General features: G+C 40.7%; 1 protein-coding gene across 3 annotated transcripts in view; it reads left to right on the forward strand.

Moving 5' to 3' along the window:
• Positions 1 to 21,313, forward strand: part of PRTFDC1 (phosphoribosyl transferase domain containing 1) — a 58,090-nt gene that overhangs the window by 5,254 nt on the left and 31,523 nt on the right. For all 3 annotated transcript variants that reach the window (XM_034760236.1, XM_034760235.1, XM_034760237.1), the window contains exon 3: positions 5,103 to 5,286. In XM_034760236.1, coding sequence (XP_034616127.1) covers positions 5,103 to 5,286 — 184 coding nt within the window. The remainder of the gene's footprint in view (positions 1 to 5,102; positions 5,287 to 21,313) is intronic.

A 21,313-nucleotide genomic window follows, 5' to 3' on the forward strand; every position in this document is an offset into this window, starting at 1 on the left:
TAAAATTAGATACAAAAGAACGACTCTTAAAGAATATTATATAGGTTTCAAAGGAAAGCACTTGAAATTTGGGAAATGCCAGGTTTACAGTAGCCCGTGCAGGCTTAATACTGCCACCTTATGTGTCCATCCTGCTTACTGAATGAGGCAGGATTCTTGTGGGGAAGACTGTATCTGATCAAGTAATTAAAGTCTGTCATAATACATATGCACAAGAGGGCAGAATTAAGGCTGTAAGGGCAACCTTAAAGCTGGCATTTCCTAACCTTTGAGTGCTTAATTTGCAATCTAAATAAGTTATAAAATTTAATTTACCAGGGTTTTTTAAAAGGAAAAAGGTAAAACCAGTTTCTATTACATGTAACTGTAACAGCCCCCATTATGCATCATCAACAGGGGTTGAACCCTAAACTTTCATTGTTGTAGCACAGACTTCTGTCACTTGACCTACAGGACTGTTAGCTGATAGCAAGAGAAGGGTATTATCCCAGGGTTGGGGATAGGCCAAGTGCTGGGTCTGAAGGGTTGTTGGAGGGAATATGTCTCCACTCTCTTCCCTCCACTACAGCAGCTCCCAGCTGTTCACAGTGCTGTGTCTACTGTTGCTGCTCTTGCTTTTGCACTGGTGGTAACTCAGCTCTGTAGAGTGTTCATGTTCAGTTATTATTTTGGTATGCTGCCAAAATTTTTCTGCAGTGCTTACTTTACAGAAGGGAAATGCTGACTTATATCTCAACAAACCTGAATGGAATTGCATGGAAAAAGAAAAGACCTCTTTGCTTGAGAACTTTCTCCTTAACCCATTTGAAAGGCCTGCTGCAAACAATGGAGGAGTTGGAGCTTCTTAAAAGAATCATAGCATATCAGGGTTGGCAGGGATCTCAGGATGTCATCTAGTCCAACCCTTTGCTCAAAGCAGGACCAATCCCCAGACAGATTTTTGTCCTAGATCCCTAAATGGCCCCCTCAAGGATTGAGCTCACAACCCTGGGTTTAGTAGGCCAGTGCTCAAACCACTGAGCTATCCCTCCCCCCTAAGAAGGTTGAAAGAATCTATCATAATGGAAAGTGTTAGGAAACGTAAATATAATGGCCACTGCAAGCTCCCCCATAAGAAAACCCACCTACTCAAAGCTACGTCTACATTGGAGTTGTCAGCTGTTTATGAAAACAGGTGTCAATTATAGCTCTCCTTCATTCTCTGTTCCTCCAGTCAGTGTAGAAGTCAGTTATTCCTTTATTGTGATTTGAGTCAGCTGACTAGAACAGGAGTACTTGTGGCATCTTAGAGACTAACAAATTTATTTGAGCATAAGTGTTCATAGGCTACAGCCCACTTCATCAGATACATAGAATGGAACATATAGTAAGAAGATATATATACATACAGAGAACATGAAAAGCTGGAAGTTGCCATACCAACTGTAAGAGGCTAATTAATTAAGATGAGCTATTATCAGCAGGAGAAAAAAAACTTTTGTAGTGTTAATCAAGATGGCCCATTTCAGACAGTTGTCAAAAAGGTGTGAGGATACTTAACATGGGGAAATAGATTCAATTTGTGTAATGACCCAGCCACTCCCAGTCTCTATTCAAGCCCAAATTAATGGTATCTAGTTTGCATATTAATTCAAGTTCAGCAGTTTCTCGTTGGAGTCTGTTTTTGAAGCTTTTCTGTTGCAAAATTGCCACCTTTAAGTCTGTTACTGAGTGACCAGAGAGGTTGAAGTGTTCTCCTACTGGTTTTTGAATGTTATGATTCCTGATGTCAGATTTGTATCCATTTATTCTTTTGCGTAGAGACTGTCTGGTTTGGCCAATGTACATGGCAGAGGGGTATTGCTGGCACATGATGGCATATATCACATTGGTAGATGTGCAGGTGAACGAGCCCCTGATGGCGTGGCTGATGTGATTAGGTCCTATGATGGTGTCACTTGAATAGATATGTGGACAGAGTTGGCATCAGGCTTTGTTGCAAGGATAGGTTCCTGGGTTAGTGTTTTTGTTGTGTGGTGTATGGTCTCTTAGAGTTGGTAGGGCAACTTCCACCTTTTCATGTTCTCTGTATGTATATATATGTTCCATTCTGTGCATCTGATGAAGTGGGCTGTAGCCAACGAAAGCTGATGCTCAAATAAATGTGGTAGTCTCTAAGGTGCCACAAGTACTCCTGTTCTTTTTGCGGATACAGACTAACACGGCTGCTACTCTGAAACCAGTCAGCTAACATCATATGCTCAACCTTCCTTCCTACTAGGATATAACTGTAAATTTGGTTAAAATTGTTGAACTCGGTTGTCTCTCTCCACACCAGCAAGACCAACCTGGGGTTAGAGCAAGGAACAGGATTGAATTTACTTTGATGTTCATTGTCAAATATATGGCTAAAACTCATTGTGTAGAGAGAGAGATCAAAACTGCAGAAAATACTTGTAATGAGAATACAACTACATTTTGTCCATATTTTATATATAAACTGGAGCTTAATAAGTTCCTGTCTGCACTAGAGTTTAAACTCTTACAAAATATTTAGTAATGTAATCCATATAGTCATGATTTGTGAAATACTTTAACATAATTCATTCCTTTCCACTCTGATCAGTTAAATTATGTTAGCACCCTGCCAGTAAAAATGAAGGTTAAACATTTTTTCCTGAAATAGTTTGAATTCTAGTATCGGGGAAGCCTCAGGGACAAAATGTCAGGGTCTTTTCAAGTTGGAATAATCCATGATGCAAAGTATATAGTCTTGGACACTAAAGCTGGGGGACAAGGAAATATTTAAAGAATCATTCAGCATTTATTTCTGTTTCTGTCAACATGCTTGAAATGTAAAAGTGGCCTAAAGCCACCCATTTCTTTACCAGATTATCAAAATGTTTTGAGTATCTAGCCTAAAAAGTTGTGAAAAGTAGCTTTGCTTATGTCCACCCAATTACACAAAACAACAAAAACCCTCTAAGAAGTTAAAAAAAAAATAAAGACAGGAAAGGAGGGAGTGTAATTTATAAACAGAGGGCTAGAAAAAAAATATGGATAGACACACATCACTAAGGTTAGGTCTATACTACCCGCCTGAATCAGCGGGTAGAAATCGACCTCTCGGGGATCGATTTATCGCGTCCCATTGGGACGCGACAATCGATCCCCGAATCGGCGCTCTTACTCCACCAGCGGAGGTGGTAGTAAGCGCCGCCGACAGAAAGCCGCAGAAGTCGATTTTGCCGCCGTCCTCACAACGGGGTAAGTCGGCTGCGATACGTCAAATTCAGCTACGCTATTCACGTAGCTGAATTTGCGTATCTTAAATCGACTCCCCCCTGTAGTGTAGATGTACCCTAAGTGTCTTCCCTCACAGTCTCTGTGAAAGACTTTCCCACAATTTCAGACTTTCCTTTAGAGCAGGTAATGCTGAAGAAGACGGAGAAAAATGCAGTTACCTCACTATTTGTGCTATTTTTACATAAACAAAAGGGGAACTTAAATGTATTTGAGGTCAGACTAGATGATATAAATTCATACCTTAAAACCTATGAATATTCACTCTTTTGATCTATTTTTGGTATATAGAATTTATTCTTTGCATTGCATAGATATGAAACTGAAAGAAACTTTGAATTGTAGCTACGGTAATTTATTGTTGGCAACAGAAATAAGAAAAATGAAAAGAAATATTGTCCTCTTTGGAGTATATTCTTCCCTTACACATGCTGTGCACATACAGTAATTTCCAATTATTTATTTTTTGTGTATATGCGGAGAAAAATGGATTCCTATGTCACTGTGGACCAGCAAAGAGCAGTTTATAGCACAAATGTGGTAGTGAAATCCATATGATAAATTACAGAATCATATAATAAATTGCATTTGGCCTACACCTCTGATTTCCTCATCTGCACTCTGGCCACTAGTCCATCTTTATTGGGACTACACTATAATGCCAAGTAGCTACTGTTTTTATAAGCAACCTGAAAAAATAGTTTTTCTTCTTCTCGCCCAAGTGTAGCATTTTTCCTCAAAGTTGCACTGGTCTGAGGTACAGGATGGCACTCTTGAATCTTGAATCAGTTCAGGTTTCAGGTCTGATATTTCACAAACCATCTTTGCTAGAGGCTAGAAATGGAAGGCTAGTTTTAAAAAATAACTAATGATTTTTGAGTGTTTGACCATTAGAGATACACTAAAGAGGCCTGATAATTTCAGAAATGCTGAATCACCCGCCCTCTGAAAATTGAACCCATTTAAGATATTTTCAGATGGGCTTACCAAAATATGAAGCTAGTTAGTTTTGAAGATTTAAGCCAAGAAGTTTATCCCACATAAAAGCTGGGATCCTGCTCATTCTAATATGCCACAGTCTGTTGACAAAGGAGACACATTGTCAATAAAAATACAGATCAGTAAATTATTAGATCTTTAAATCCCCAAACTAATCAGTAAATAACTCTGACTCTTCCTATCTTGCTATGTGACCTTGGGCAAGTCACTTAGCCTCTCTGCATCTAAGTTTGTCTTGTCTGCAAAATGGGGATAATGATTTTACCCTTTGTAAAATGTGTTGAGATCTCTGAATAACATTATATGTGTTGCTTGTAAGTATTTTTATTTATTTTATTTAACTAAAATGTAAGTGTAGCTGTTTCTTTAGTCTGTGAGTTTATGTAATTTCTGGTGTTTTTCTTCTTTATCTTGCACCTTTAAGCGGTTACTCTTAGCAGTTTGCATAACAAAGTGTGTGATCATAGAGAGAGACTTTACATGAATGTGGGATGCTGTGTAAAGCTGATGGCCTAGTTTGCTCAATCACCCAAAAAGTCTCCTTTATAATAATATTTATTGCAACATATTATTCCAGTTGTGTAATCGGGGGAATGTGTCTAATGATAATTCCCAGCCTGTGTTATACACATTCTGAATCCTGTATTGATTAAATTCCTCCTTGTATCTGCCTGTTGTGCAGTTGATCAAAAGCCCACTAAAGTCAGTGAGGGAGTTGAATGGGCTTTAGATCAGGCCATGCATGACTTCTAGATACTTTTGTATAACTCCATGAAAAACCTATGGTCTGCACCTTACATTATATTTATCCTTTATTTCAGGACAGAATGCTTGGCCAAAGACATCATGCAAGACATTGGAGACAATAACATTGTGGTTCTCTGTGTACTTGAAGGTGGCTACAAGTTCTGTGCTGACCTTGTGGAGCATATTAAGACTCTCAGTAGAAATTCAGAAAGGTCCATCTCCATGACAGTTGACTTTCTCAGACTGAAAAGTTACCATGTAAGTCAACAATGCAATTATATAGATTATTTATAAATTAAATAGTGATTTGATTCCAGTAATAAAATAGAGGTTTGTAGACAAAGAATGTAAAAAAAATTACATAATACATTTGCAAAAAGTATCAGTTTGAAAAATTCCTTTGTTTATTTTTTTTATCCTTTTTCCCTATAATGCATTAAACATATATTTGTACTAACTTAATGGATAAAGATGAGTGATGTATGAGATATCTTAAAGGTAATTATTTTTCACTTGCACAGTTTTCATTTCTGCATTCAGAAATTGACTCAAGCATCGAGTCATATAATCTGTCAGTCAGCTGCGTTTATTTTCTATAAAGCCAATTTCACATTCTTTCATTTCCCACCCCCTCCAGTAATTCTAAATCTTCCTCAATTTTAGCTGTTAAAGAATAGAAAAATTATTGAAATATTTTACTCAGTGTGTCATAAAAATGGAAAGTATATATATATAATAGCAATCTATACCACTAGATGATGGTGGTGCTTTGTTGTAAAATTAAATAAGACATTTGGTCAAGTCCACACTTAATGTCAGAGGCTAGAGCCCTCATTAACTTGTGAGAGAGTTATGTAATAGTGATCCACTGATTTTAGTATGGTAATACTAATAAGATGGCCTATTTGGAGCTACATCTTTTTTGGGAACATGTTATGATTTCCATTTTTATAAGCTGCAAATTTGAATTCCATCCTGCATTTCATTATCTATAGCAGTGGTTTCAAACTTTTTCTGGTGACTCAGCTGAAGAAAATTGTTGATGCCCGCAATCCAAAGGAGCTGGGGGGATGAGGGGTTTGGGAGGGGCCGGGGTGCAGTCAGGGAGGAAGGGGTCAGGGCTCCGAGGTGGGGCTGAGAGGTTTGAGGTGCAGGAAGGGGTTCTGGGTTTGGGAGCAGGGGCACAGGTTTACCTCAGGCAGCGGCACAGCGGGGTTGCTAAGGCAGGCTTCTTGCCTGTCCTGGCACCGCGGACTGCGCTGTGCCCTAGAAGCAGCCAGCAGCAGATTCAGCTCCTAGGTGGAGGCATTGAATATCAGGGTTGGAAGGGACCTCAGGAGGTCATCTAGTCCAACCCCCTGCTCAAAACAGGCCCAATCCCCAGACAAATTTTTGCCCCAGATCCCTAAATGGCCCCCTCAAGAATTGAACTCACAACCCTGGGTTTAGCAGGCCAATGCACAAACCACTGAGCTATCCCTCAGGCACGCAAGTGGCTCCACATGGCTCTCACCCACAGGCACCACTGCCGCAGCGGAGCCAGTTCTTGGGGTGGGGGCAGCATGCGGAGCCCCGTGGCCCCCCTGCCTAGGAACCAGACCTGATGCTGGCCGCTTCCGGGGTGCAGCGCGGTGTCAGAACAGGTAGGGACTCGCCTGCCTTAGCTGGGCAGCACTGCCAACAGGACTATTAACGGCCCAGTCGGTGGTGCTGATCAGAGCCGTCGTGACCCAGTGCCTTACATTCCGTGACCCAGTACTGGGTCGCAACCTGCAGTTTGACAACCACTCATCTATAGTATGAGCCAAATCCTAGAAATAGTTTACAGTTCAAGTGGCAGGGGCTGCACACTAGCGATCTCAGCAGGGGGTTAGGGTGAAGTAAGAAATACTTTCCCCTTCCATTAAGGAGTGGCAGTAAAACCTTTGTGCAGCCTCAGGGTTAGTAACCCCTCAAAATACCCGTGTCTTTATTCCGTTGGGAATGGTTGGTGCATCCACATAGTCATAGATGCAGTGACGTCACCCCTTTTCTAACCTTCCAACCCCATCCTGAACACTTGCTGCAGTAGAACAGCACTGATTCCACTAGGTGACCACAGTCCTAGTGAGGTCAAAATTTGGCCCTCGGACTGTGAAAGGAAGTTTCCACATGAGAACCAATTTGACACATGAAGCACATGTATAATAAAAATATGTCACCATTTTTAAACTATTTAACAGTATGCAGGTAAAGTCTGTGAATTAGCTAAAAGCAGTGGGGGGGAACTTTGTCTTATTTGAGGGCACATAGAAATTAAGTGAATTTTCAAGAGGGTTATTTACATAGTTTACACAAATACTAGATTAATATTGAAGTGCTGATTGTTTACATTGATTTTACTTTAGAGGGGCACCTGGCAGTTGTTCTGTTGGGCTACCCTTCATCATAAGAACATAAGAATGGCCATATTGGGTTAGACCAATGGTCGATCTAGCCCAGTATCCTGTCTTCTGACAAAAACAACAAGGAGTCCTTGTGGCACCTTAGAGACTAACAAATTTATTTGGGCATAAGCTTTCATGGGCTAAAACCCACTTCATCAGGTGCATGGAGTGGAAAATACAGTAGGATATCAATACATAGCATATGAAAAGAGGGAGTTGTCTTATCAAGTGGGGGGTCAGTGCTAATGAGCCAATTCAATTAGGGCAGAGTGGGCTTTTCTCAACAGTTGACAAGAAGGGAGGGAAAATCACTTTTGTAGTGCTAATGAGTTCAATGTAATCAAGGTGACCCATTTCAAACAGTTGACAAGAAGGCGTGAGTATCAGCAGGGGGAAATTAGTTTTTGTAGTGACCCATCCACTCCCTAGTCTTTATTCAGACCTAATTTGATGGTGTCCAGTTTGCAAATTAATTCCAGTTCTGCAGTTTCTCATTGGAGTCTGTTTTTGAAGTTTTTTTGTTGTTGAACAACTGTTTCTTAGTCTGCATTTCTTTCTCTGCCACTTTTTCCTTACTCACTTTCTCCATTTTATTTGCTGTTGGATTTTTATTGTTCTCTAGTTGTTTTACTTTCTCTAACTCACTCAGTTTCCACACACTGTTCTTCTCACATAATTGACCCTGCTTCCTTTTAACATTTCTTCACTGTTCCCTGTTTCTCTTCTCCTCAAGGGTACCCTGCAGCTGTCATTACACTTCCGTCAGCTGTATCCTTCTCTCTGTCCAAATTCAGTAGCCATTTTCAACTCCTGTAAAAACTGGTCACATTTTGATGAGTTGTCTTGTTCCAACTTCAGCATTTAGTACTAAAAGGTTAGTCAATTATAGACATTATAGGTGGAAAGGGGTAACTTTTAATTGCATTGCAATTTGGGTTAAGGTTAGAGGTGAGAGCAACAAGGGTGATGTCGTGGTTGACATCTGCTATAGACCACCAGACAAGAAGGATGAGGTAGACAAGGCTTTCTTTGGACAACTAACAGAAGTTTCCAGCTAACAGACCCTGTTTCTCATGGGAGACTTCAAGCACCCTGACATCTGCTGGGAGAGCAATACAGCAGTGCACAGACAATCTAGGAAGTTTTTGGAGAGTGTTGGGGACAACTTCCTGGTGCAAGAGCTGGAGGAATCAACTTGTGACCTGCTGCTCACAAACAGGGAAGAATTGGTAGGGGAAGTAAAGTGGGTGGCAACCTGGGCAGCAGTGACCATGAGATGGTTGAGTTCAGGATCCTAGCAAAAGGAGAGCAGCAGAATACAGACCTTGGACTTCAGAAAAGCAGACTTTGACTCCCTGAGGACACCAGAAGTGATGGTGACGAGACGCCACTAGATGAAAATGCAGTGGTGAACTAGAGCTAATTCCCAGGATGGCCAGCAGGAGGTGCCAAAGTGGTGAGTTGCACCTGGTTACACAGGGCATGCTGAAGACTTAAAAAAAAAAGAGCTAGGTAAGAGTGATTGAGGGTGAAGGAGAAAGAGGGAATTAAATTTGAAGTGAGAGAAGACAGGTATAAAAAAGGAACGGGCTGAAGAGAACAGGTTATGAGTAGAAGACAATAGTGTGAGACCACCTCAAAGTCTAAGATTTGGGTGTCAGGAATAAAGGATTGGGGGAAAGGAGGAGTCATGATGATGAGGCAGGGATAAAGGAGGATGAAATTGTTTCAAATTCCTTCTTTAAAATTTAGCGATTTCTTGAGTGGAGAGGGTTTGAGTGGACTTAAATAAATACAAGAGCCTCCAATGGTTGAAGGCACAAGAGTCAGTCCAGGAAAACAAGTAGAACAATCTAGCAAGGAAGAAAGTTGAGTTGAAAAAAATGCTGTAGAGGAAAGTATGCAAAGTCCCTAGATTTTCTCCAAAGATGCTAAGCAATCCATGAACTGGAAGGGAAATTGATGTATCAGGTTTGGAGTTGGGTAGGATGGACAGAGTGATAGCAGGGTGAAGTGAAAGATTCAGGAGTGATGGTGAGGGTGGAGTTTGAAAGTGGAGAATATGGAATTAACAGATTTTATGGACTTTCTGCATCCTCTGTTACTCTGTTTCTGATGAAGAATTCAGTATTTCTTTATCAATATCTGGAGCTGTTCAGTCTTCTCTGTAATTACATGATACAATGGAAACTGTGTGCTAGGTATAAAAAAAATCTCAAATTTTGTTGATGAGATTTTTGTAAGTATCACAATGACATGATTTTATGCAGTGAAGAAATATACAGCACTGGCTAGTAATGAGGCTGAGAAAGCTCTCCTTTCCCTACATTCTTTTAATGATTTTAGTTTAATCTTGTTCAGATCAAAATGAAAGAAAGTGACCTGCTGATAGTTTCGAAAACTGTGTGTTGGACAGAAGCTGAATTGCAATTTTCAGTACATATTATATTCAAATACAGGTTACCGGGATGACTTTGTATTGTCAATTTGATACCTGAACTGCAGATTCTGAAAACATATTTTTCAATTGCTGGTGGCAAGAAAGTAACCTTTTAAAATTCTCCCAAAATATAAATAAACGTCAAAAGGAGTGTTGTTTTGCTAAAGTATAAATCATGTGGAGGAAATTGTGGTGGATTATGTGGATTGAGACACTTCACTTAAGCCTTTGAAATTAATCAAAAGTATTTATGGCTTCCAGAACATAACTGATTTAAAAAATGTGACCTCTGAATAGCAATCCAGACATAATAGTCACATGGATGTGTGTACACCAGCAAATACATTGACGTTATCTGTACCCTCTTCAGCATCCAGTTGTTTGAAATATATTTACAACTGTTGATTATTAATTTTGGCATAAACAGAAGCATTTGTGCTACAAAACCCTGAAAACAACAAAACAGGCATTGTGAGAGTATAGAAGCACAGACATTTTATATATGTTTTAATGCAGTAACGATTAAATTTATATGCCAATACAAATAGTAAAATTATATTTTTCTACCCTATAATTTTACATCTTTTATCATCACTCAGTCCTTACAACTAAGGCCTTGGCTACACTTGCGAGTTACAGAGCAATAAAGCAGCCACGGGTGCCCTAGCTCACTCTCCGTCCACACTGGCAAGGTACATAGAGTGCTCTGACTCCGCAGCTACAGCGCTGCTGGTACTCCACCTCGGCGAGTGGAATAACCTTTGCTGCGCCACCACTGGAGTGCTGTGGCGCCAGTGTGAACGAGATGTTGCGTAACTGCACTGTGATCAGCCTCTGGAAACGTCCCATAATCCCCTTAAGTCAAGTGGCCACTCTTGTCATTGTGAAGTCGGCTGCAGGAATGCGGAAATGCCCTTTCAAAACTCCGTTTCAGAGAAGTCAGCTGCTTATCAGCTCTGAGAAAAGCAAACATTTACTGTTTGCTTTGCGTGAGTGAAAGGGGGGGTCTGAACTTACAAGCAGGGCCGGCTCTGGCTTTTTTGCCGCCCCAGGCAAAAAAGCCCCCCCCTGCCCTCCCCAGCGCGGCAGGGGAGGGCGCTGAGCCCGGCCGCGGGCCGCTCTCCCTGACCGGCCGGAACGCAGGGGGGAGGGCGCCGAGCTCACCGTGGCTCCGTTGGCAGCCGGAGCCCTGGGAGGAGGCGGCGAGCCCGGCTGGGGCTCCGCTCTCCCCGGCGGCCAGAGCGCCGGGGGAGGGCGGCGAGCCCGCTGTGGCTCCGCTCTCCCTGGTGGCCGGAGCCGGAGCGCCGCGGAGTGCCGCGCCACCCCCCTCCGGGTGCCGCCCCAAGCACAAGCTTGGTGGGCTGGTGCCTGGAGCCGGCCCTGCTTACAAGACAGCATGCTGACACACTCTCAGCACCCCAAAAACCCACTCTCTCTCCCCCCATATACACACAACACACTCCCTGTCACACTCCACCCAATCCCATCCCCCGATTTGAAAAGCACGTTGCAGTCACCTGCATGCTGGGATAGCTGCCCATAATTCACCGCTCTCAATGCCACTGCAAGTGCCACAAATGTGGCCACGCCAGTGCGCTTGAAGCTGTCAGTGTGGACAGACTGCAGCACTTTCCCTACTGAGCTCTACAAAGGCGGGTTTAACTCACAGCGCTCTACATCTGCAAGTGTAGCCATGCCCTTAGAAAGCTCAACAACCTAAATTATCAAAGTATAATCATAGTAGAAATATATATAAAATAAACATACATGCATTGTGCAATAAGCAATGACTGTATCTATTCTATATATCCTTGGAATGGAGCTCTTTCTTTAAGGAAAAAATCAAGACAATACTTTACATATGAAAACAATAGTCAAATCTAGAAAATCTAAGAAAAATGGGTTGTATTTGTCAGTGCTTTCATTCATTTAACTAAAGAAGCTCTAAAGAACACTTTTTAGGTTTAATGATCCATAGCTGCATCCAGACTGTACACTAGAGCTATAGTTGTCAGGCATTCACACACATGTGGCATGGGAAATAGAACTCATGACCTTCTGCTTCAAGAACACATACTTCTTGAGGTAAAGGAGAATCTCCATTAGTTCAAGTGATTAGAGGTGTTTTTTTTTTTTTTTTTTTTCTTGAGCAGGAGCAGAAAGTTCGGAGTTCTGTTCACTGTGTCTCATATACGTGGTTTAGTTGATGTAACTGTGTCTTCATTCACAATATGTGACCATGGATTAATTACAGATTGGCGCCTGCCTGGTGGAATGAATTCCTGTAAACCATGAGGCCAAATTTTACACTAATTTAAAATGAATGTCATAGGGTTGCATGAGGGGTAAGTCAGTGCAGAATTTGGCTGTACGTGTTTCAAATCAGCTCTACAGCAAGTTCTACCTTAAAAGTAATTTGCAAATAAATATTTGTGCTCTTAGCAAAATGTGTTGTTTTTAGCTGGATAGAAAAACATAGCAAGTAGAAGAGGCCATTCAATACCCAACTAAATTGAATGTAACGTCTTAATTTTTACTTTGGGTCTGCCACTGTTGTATGGTGTATTTTTACTAAATTTCACACCTTTCAAAGGGCATTTTCCCCAATTTGATGTATAAATAATTTTTAGAAACCCTTTTCAGGTGCACAGGTTGGGCCCAATACTGTCAGGTGATAAGCATCTCCTGCAACTCAGTGTTGCAGGGTTATATGCTTTCTTAGTTTCTAATTTTCTCAGAAGTTAGTGCGCAATGCTTTTTTTTATGCTTTTATGTGATTGCATTAGTCCACAGAAGCCACTGTGTCATGAAATACTGGACTTTAAACATGTCTCAAAGCCAAGATGAAATACTGATCAGTCCAGTGCCATTTTGTAGGAAGAAGGAAACATTTCACTAGCATATTTTTTAAATGGCAGATGTTGGAAGCAGCTAAGGTTTCTGATATATTAAAATACATTGCAATGGAGATGGAATTAATGGTGGAAAAAAAAGGTGAGCCATCAAAGTGCATGATAACCTCCCCGTATTAATATCTACATGTATATAGTCATATGAATATACTGATTTTACATACAAAAGATTATATTAAAATAATTTTGCAATTTTAAAGTCAAGCACTCAAAGGTTAAGAAATGCCAGAATTTAGCTTGCCTGTGCAACAACAATATAGCCCACTTGTGCATATACATTATAATGCAGTCTTGTTTTACATCCCAGAGAAATGTTGTGGTAGAACCAGGAATAGAAATTAGCACTCCTTGGCTCCAGTCCAGTTCTTAAACACAAGAAGATGTCTTTTCCTTCTTGCAGCTTTCTCCCGCATTCACTGTCCATCCTGTGCACTGAATGAAGCAAAAGTCTTGTAGAACAAGCATGGGATCATGTAAGTAAAGTCTGTATGATGTTGCATGTACAAACAAGAGTTGTTGTATGGGCAACCTTCTTTGTGGCATTTCCTAACTCCTGAGAGCTTAATTTTGCAGCCATCATGTTCTTTTACCCAAGTATTTTGTATGTAACTTTCTTTGCTTTTTAAAAAAAGCAAACTGAAAACAATCAGATATTCTGTTATGTGGAACCATAGTGATCTGCAGGTTTGGACCCCAGCAAAGAGCTGTATCTTTCGAGCTAAAGGAGTAATTGGTAGTACTAGTAATAGTCTGTTATGCTCTGTGGATCAGTCACTAGAGGGGGATGCCACACACCCCTGACTGTTCATTCAACTATTTGCTAGACAGCAAAGAATGTTGGGAATCATTATTCCGGGGTTGAAATCATGGTTCTCGAAAGAAATGTGGCTTTGGGGTACAGCCAGCACAGGTAAGCATATAGATTTTGCACATTCAGCATGAAAGGCTACATAGGTGAGACTCAGGTTTGCCATGTTAAAGAGAGAGTTCTATTACCAGATCTACCAAAAATGAACTTGTGCAACCTTTCAGGTACCTCATCTATAAAAATGGAGGGAATGGTACTTGCCTGCCTCCTAAGGTAGAGTTGTGTGGCTTTGCTCAATAGAGTTCTGAAGTGCCCACAATTATTAACATTACTCAGCAGAAGGTCTCCTTATGTCTTATCTGAAGCTCTAGTTGTGTGCATACCATGTGGGAGCAGTTTGGGACCTGGAGCATGCTCAGCCTGGATGAGGGAACTAGACACATACTCAGGGCTGAGTTCAGATCTTAGCTGTTTCTAAAAAGCTTTGCTGAGCATGTGCAAATGTTGATTTTCCAGAGGGTTATAATTTGGCAAATCTGAGCAGATTTTCACAGGAAGAGCAAAAGACACCTCCCTGACCTCAGTACTAGCTGCCTGAAAAATTTCAAGTTCCTTCTCCAAAGCTTAGAGGTGCTCAGGCTCTTCAAAGAAATGACTGGAAAGTCTTTTAACGTGGCAATTTTAACTGTCTTCTCTAACCTTGTTCTCAGAAGTGGCCAAATGTTGTTTTGCTAATACTTAAGAAAAAATCAGCATAAGGCAAAAACCAGGCATGGAAAAGTTCAACCCAAACTATTCAAGTGTGGCAATGTTATAATGCGGGGCGGAGCAGGACAAGGAGGAGGAAGAAGAAGGGTTTAATGTAAAGTGTTAGGCAACTTTAACTATAGCATGCCAACTACATCTATAATACTACAGATATGCATACATGGTGGTTTGGTATAAAGATTTTATGAGAATGAGTGTTGGATGGCCACATACAAAGAAGTGGCAAAACCTCAAGTGAGTTATGTAGGTCATCCCAAACCACTGAGAGTAAAAGCTTTATACCACACTGTGCTATCGTAGTCTGCATAGGCTACACAGCCAAAATTTTCAAACCTGGGTTCTTGAAATTAGCTAAGTTCAAGCAACCTAATTTTGAAAATGTGCTCGTCACCACTAGCAGCATTCATTGATTTCAGTAGGATTTGTGGGTGCTCAGCATTGCTGAGAGTCAGGCCACTTACATTTAGGTACCTACATATAAATTTAGGGGGCTAATTTTAGCATCCTCATTTGAAAATTTTGAGCATTGTATATTATTGCTTACTTACATTATGATAGTGCTCTGAAAGTGACAGAGGGCCCCAATACATAGTAAAACACAGTTTCTTCCCAAAAGAACTTACAACCTAAGAAGACAAGCAATAAATAAAGAAGGGTAGGTGAGAAAGATAAAAATATACAAACAGTATTTTAAAAGCACATCAGCTATCCCCAACTGACTCTCTCCATAGCGTTTATTAGTTGTGTAATTTCTTAATAATTTCATGGTAGATTACATAGGAAAACAATTTCAGAAATGTTTTAAAAAAGAATATTGATGCTATTTTTCATACCCTCTGCCTATAAAAGTATATTAGTTACCATGAGCCCAACAGTATGGGCCTCAAAGGAGGAGAGAAATTACAATATATTTGAGAAATTTCTTTAAAAAAAAAGAACCTGAATTAGCTTTAGTATACATAATAAAATGTGATTTTAAGGTGCAGTGTCTTGGGATTTAACAAGACTAGAAACACGTGCCACTAAAAATCTTGGAATTTCTTCTTTTCAATGGTCAAAGCTCTCATTTATAGCCCTTGCAGAATTGTGAAATATGGGAACTTAAATTCAGCACTGGTCCAAGACTAAATGTTGCCCATGCTGCACTTCAGACTAAGTTCAGTGTTGAGGGTAAAGAAGGAAGGATATAGTTCTGCAGAAGTTATTTTAATGACAACTGTTGGAAACTGCTCAGAGGTTTGGAATACTAGAAATACACCAAGTGGAGATGAATTAGTGGGCATAGTGCAGATAAGGTGATCACAAGTGTATAATAACTGCAGTTTACAATCACGTGGCTCTGTGATTTTATCTTCACATATGGAGATATATATGTCAGATCAAATAATGAACCCACACACAGTATATATATTTGGCACCCATTTGAATTCTTTATGAGTATTTTTTTTCACAGAAGGAATGAGTCAGTGTTTCAGTGATTCATATGTGAGATTTTTGGCGAAGTTGAACAGAGATAAGGCAAGGCAGAACTGTGTAGGAAACAGCAGCTTTGATTACTGTGGGGGCAGAATGAATAGAGGGGCAGCAGGAAAGGCTGCATGACAGATTTGAAATTATTGGAAAAAATCAGTATATAATACCCCTCTAGTAATACCAAAGTATTGCCTAGAGCTACTACTGGGCCCATTAATAATAGTGGCATGATTAAGAAACCTTTTTTATGTATTGTTTTCTGTTCGTGCATTGCCTACCTGTATAATGAGCATATTTTCCAGCTTCAGAGTTGTTTCTTTTTCTGAATTGTTTTTTTCTTGATTTCAGACTCTAATATAGTCTTTATTAAAATATTTTCTTTGTAATACTTATTGATATTTTATGCCTCCAAATATCAGGTCTAATGCAAACTCCATTACAGGTGCTCTAATCTTGATGCAGAACTTTGTCTCTCATGGTTTAGAATATTTTTATACATTGTAATATTTTTCAAAAAACTTGATTAACTACATTATAGCAGGTATGCTCACTGTAGGTAAGATTAAATTCTAACCTCTAGTCTAAAGCCAATTTTTCATAATTTTCTCAAACACATTTCAGTTTGAAATGTTCCATCTTAGCCCAAAGGGGCATTTTACTTGGAATTTTGAGGAAACTCAGTTTAAGCCATTTTGAGTTTTCTGTAGGTGAAAAATTACTTTTAAAATCAAAACTACAAAAATAACTGAAAACCAACTGAAGCTAGAAAGGTCAAACTTAGCTTGTACTGTGACTTCTCAGTGAAGTCTAAAGAGGAAGCCAAGTTTGAAGTAAATTAATTGTTTGTATTTTTTAAATTATAAATATCTACAGTATGAAGCTTTATGTATGTGCTATAGAATTTTTACTCCTTGTAATTTTTAAGCAACTCAGCATTTGGGATTATGTACATTCATAGATGGACCAAGTTTAAGGACAGCTAGGTTCAGGGCTAGGGAAAGAAGCATTCAGCAAGTGTCCAGCCAAAAAATTCCCTATCAATAAACTTACAAATTCCATTGAGATTTTTTTCATTTCTTTTTTTAACAGGAAATTCTATACCATAGATAGCATTTATTTTATTTATTTGATTAGATGTTTGCAAACCGTAACAAACACCAACCAACAGTCAGACCACAGGGTCAGTTACCTCAAGACTTTGTAATAGAACAACAATTTATCATACAATATCTAAAATATTAAAATAATATTTGACTTCATATTCTACACAGTGTAATATAGCTATTGTAGATGGATAAATTATAACATCTGCAAATATTCAACACTATACAGATGGGACTTCTGTTCTTACCCATATTTTGAGTTTTGTGTATGTAAATGTAGATCTGTTCCTCAAATTTTACAATGCTGTGGAACTAAGAACCTATCTAGTCAATGGCCAGAACATGAGTGGTCTTTAACTAAGACTTGAGGAAGTTTGAAAGCACTGTGATATGTTTATACATTGACAAAATATCACCTGGTTCCTTGTTCTTATGCTAATAACACAATTTAAAGGGCATTTCTTTTAATTAAGACTTGAAAAGGAGGATAGTTAATCAAAAGAAGCCCAAGGGCTCTAATTTTCCCAAGGAATTCCATGACGTGCTCTGTTGGCGTTCCTTAATCCCTGTTGCTTAAAACAGATCCTAGCATGCGTAATGCTCAGACAGTGCCACACCCCAGCAGTGCTGTGAGGCATAAGACAAAACAGAATACTTTGCTGCTTAAGAATGTGGAAATGCCAAGAAGTGTGGTTGTAGCATGACACTTCCCAGTTGTATGATTGCAAGCACAGAATGTCTTTAATATTACACCATTATACCCAGTAAATAGCAGTTAGCATACTTTATGGCAGTACACATACAACTTTTATCCCCACTGGTTCTCATGTGAGTAGACAAACCATAGCACAGCTGGGATTCTCATTAAACTACAAAGGAGGAAATCAGGAATTTACCTAGTGAGCATAGACTACTAGAGCATACTATTTTTACACTTATATGGGATATGACTATTTCTTCCAGAAATATTTGTAAGTGTCTTGCTTTACTGAAATATTTACAAAGGACCTTGATGGTAAATTCTGCGAATAAGTGCTCACTAAGAATACATACACTGTCAGAGCTTGACAAACACCAGATGCCTACTAGCCAGAGGATTAAATTTTATAAAAGGGGGCAGATAGGAAATATACAACTCTGTGGGGGGCACCACTGCAGAGGACATGAAAAGCCCAGCCCTTGCACCCCCAGGTGTTGGGGAGGGGTAGAATATTGGTATTTCTATAAAACAACAAAGAATCCGGTGGCACCTTAAAGACTAAGATATATTTGGGCATAAGCTTTTGTGGGTAAAAAAACCTCACTTCTTCAGATGCATGGAGTGAAAGTTACAGATGCAGGCATTATATAATGACACATGAAGAGAAGGGAGTACCTCACAAGTGGAGAACCAGTGTTGACAGGGCCAATTCGATCAGGGTGGATGTAGTCCACTCCCAATAATAGATGGGGAGATGTCAATTCCAGGAGAGGCAAAGCTGCTTCTGTAATGAGCCAGCCACTCCCAGTCCTTATTCAAGCCCAATTAATGGTGTTAAATTTGCAAATGAATTTTAGTTCTGCTGTTTCTCTTTGAAGTCTGTTTCTGAAGTTTTTTTGTTCAATGATAGTGACTTTTAAATCTGTTATAGAATGACCAGGGAGATTGAAGTGTTCACCTACTGGCTTTTGTATGTTACCATTCCTGATGTCCAACTGTGTCCATTTATTCTTTTACGTAGGGACTGTCTGGTTTGGCCAATGTACATGGCAGAGGGGCATTGCTGGCACATGGCATATATAACATTAGTAGACGTGCAGGTGAATATGCCCTTGATGGTGTGGCTGATGTGGTTGGATCCTCTGATGGTGTCACTAGAGTAGATATGGGGACTGAGTAGGCAACGAGGTTTACTACAGGAATTGGTTCCCGGGTTGGTGTTTCTGTGGTGTGGTGTGTAGTTGCTGGTGAGTATTTGTTTCAGGTTGGGGGGTTGTCTCTAAGCGAGGACTGGCCTGCCTCCCAAGGTCTGTGAGAGTAAGGGATTGTTTTCCAGGATAGGTTGTATATCCTCGATAATGCACTGGAGAGGTTTTAGCAGGGGGCTGTATGTGATCGCCAGTGGTGTTCTGTTTTCCTTGTTGGTCCTGTCCTATAGTAGGTGATTTCTGGGTACCCGTCTCGCTCTGTCAGTCTGTTTCCTCACTACCTCAGGTGGATATTGTCATTTTAAGAATGCATGATAAAGATCTTGTAGGTGTTTGTCTCTGTCTGAGGGATTGGAGCAAATTCGGTTGTATCTTAGAGCTTGGCTGTAGACAATGGATCGTGTGATGTGTCCTGGACGGAAGCTGGAGCATATCAGCCACACCCTCAAGGGTATTTCTATAAGGCTGTGTAGCAAAGCAATGACTCACCAGCACGGCACCTCCTACTGGTCATCCAGGGAATTAGCTCTCCAGCTCCGGAGATCCCTCTGCAGCCGGTATCTCACCTGTCGCTGGCCCCATGTCTCTCCCAGACCCTGGTGGCCCTTTATCTTGGGGTGCTGCACCTTGGCAGTACCCCCACAGATCTGGGTCTACCCCAGGGGAACCCCCAACTCTATCTCCACCTCGTCTCTGTCTATGGCTACTGCCAGTCACCATCTAGCCCCCGCTCACTGGGACAGACTGCAGTGTACAGGCCATTCATCATTGGCAAGGGGGGTTTGGACCTGCTGCCTTTGTCTAACCCCTGGGCTGCGCTTCTGCAATCCCAGTACCTTACCCAGCCTTTAACGAGGCCTGCAGTCTGGGGGTTTTCAGGCTAGAGCTCCCCAGTTCCTCTGGCCTTCCCCCAGCCCTGCTCCACTCTATGTACCCTGCTCAGTTCTCAGGTAGCCAGGCCCATCTCTCTCCACAGCTAGAGAGAGACTCTGTGTGCAATCTCCTTGCTCACAGCCCTTTTATAGGACCAGCTGTAGCCTGATTGGGGCGTGGCCCCAGCTGTGGCTACTTCCCCAATCAGCCTTTTCTTCCCAGCTCTCAGTCTCAGCCCCAGCCCTCTCCAAGGACTGTCTTTTAGCCCTTTCACAGGAGCGGGGTTACTGCCCCGCTACAGGCTGGTCCCACTGGAACATGCTTTGGCGTATCTATCCTTTGTATCAGCCTCTGGCCATCTGATTGATACATTTGAAAATGAGACTTTTGTCTCTCTTTTCACCAGAACCCAGATCCTCTCCATTTACTATTCTAGCTTTCCCCTACACTATAGCAGATTGTGTTGTCCAGTGGCTAGAGGAAGCTCTGAGAGACAGGAGGATCCTGGGTACCAGTCCTGGATACTGAGCCACAAATTCACTGTATGATCTTCAGGATGATCAGTTAACTTTTGTATGTGTCTGGATATCCAGCTGGAAAAATGGGTTTGGCTGATCACAGCTCTTGCTGGCCGCGGTTCACTGTTCCAGGCCAATGGGGGCTGCGGGAAGCAGCGGCCAACACATCCCTCGGCCCACGCCGCTTCCCGCTGATCCCTTGTGTAGGCCCTTCTCTTTACATATCACATTAATAGCTCAGTGGAGTGCTTAAATTATTTTAAAATGAATTATTAGAGAGCACTATACATACACACATTTAATTATAGGAAAGAAGCAGCTGTCCTGTAATAAGTCTAAGATATGGTTTTCTTGTTTCACATTGTCCTATATATTTATTAAAATGTAAAGTTACTGTTTCTTTCTGAAATGTTAATTTACATTTCAAGTTCCAAACGAGTAATATTACTCTTATTATAATGTCCTACACATAGTACAAATGTCATGAAGTCAATATAAGTGAATCCTGGCCTTACTGAAGTCAATGAGATTTTTGCCATTGACTTCAGCAGAGCCAGGATTTCAACCTAGGAGTTTTGCCTGTGTACTGAATGTAAGGTCAGGCCTAAAGTGATATCACTGTTAGTGAGATATGTGTACAACAAAATGTATTTGTGCTTTTTTTTTTTTCTTCTGGTTTTCAGCTACATCTCTACCTCAATATAACGCTGTCCTTGGGAGCCAAAAAATCTTACTGCGTTATAGGTGAAACCGCATTATATCGAACTTGCTTTGATCCACCAGAGCGCGCAGCCTCGCCTCCCCTCGGAGCACTGCTTTACTGTGTTATATCCAAATTTGTGTTATATCGGGGTAGAGGTGTACCATAGTATTGGGGAGTTATTTTTGGGGCCAAAATAAGACAAGACCCTGGTCTTCTTAGGGTTTCCACTCCTGCATGGTAGAAATGCAGCATGAAAACTGGACCTCACATTATTTCAGCCCACCGAGGCAAAAAACAAGAGAGAAAAATGAAAATCACAAATGTACATACAATACAGAAATATGCAGATTTCT

This window comes from Trachemys scripta, chromosome 2 (assembly GCF_013100865.1).
Source record: "Trachemys scripta elegans isolate TJP31775 chromosome 2, CAS_Tse_1.0, whole genome shotgun sequence".
Lineage (NCBI taxonomy): Eukaryota > Metazoa > Chordata > Testudines > Emydidae > Trachemys > Trachemys scripta.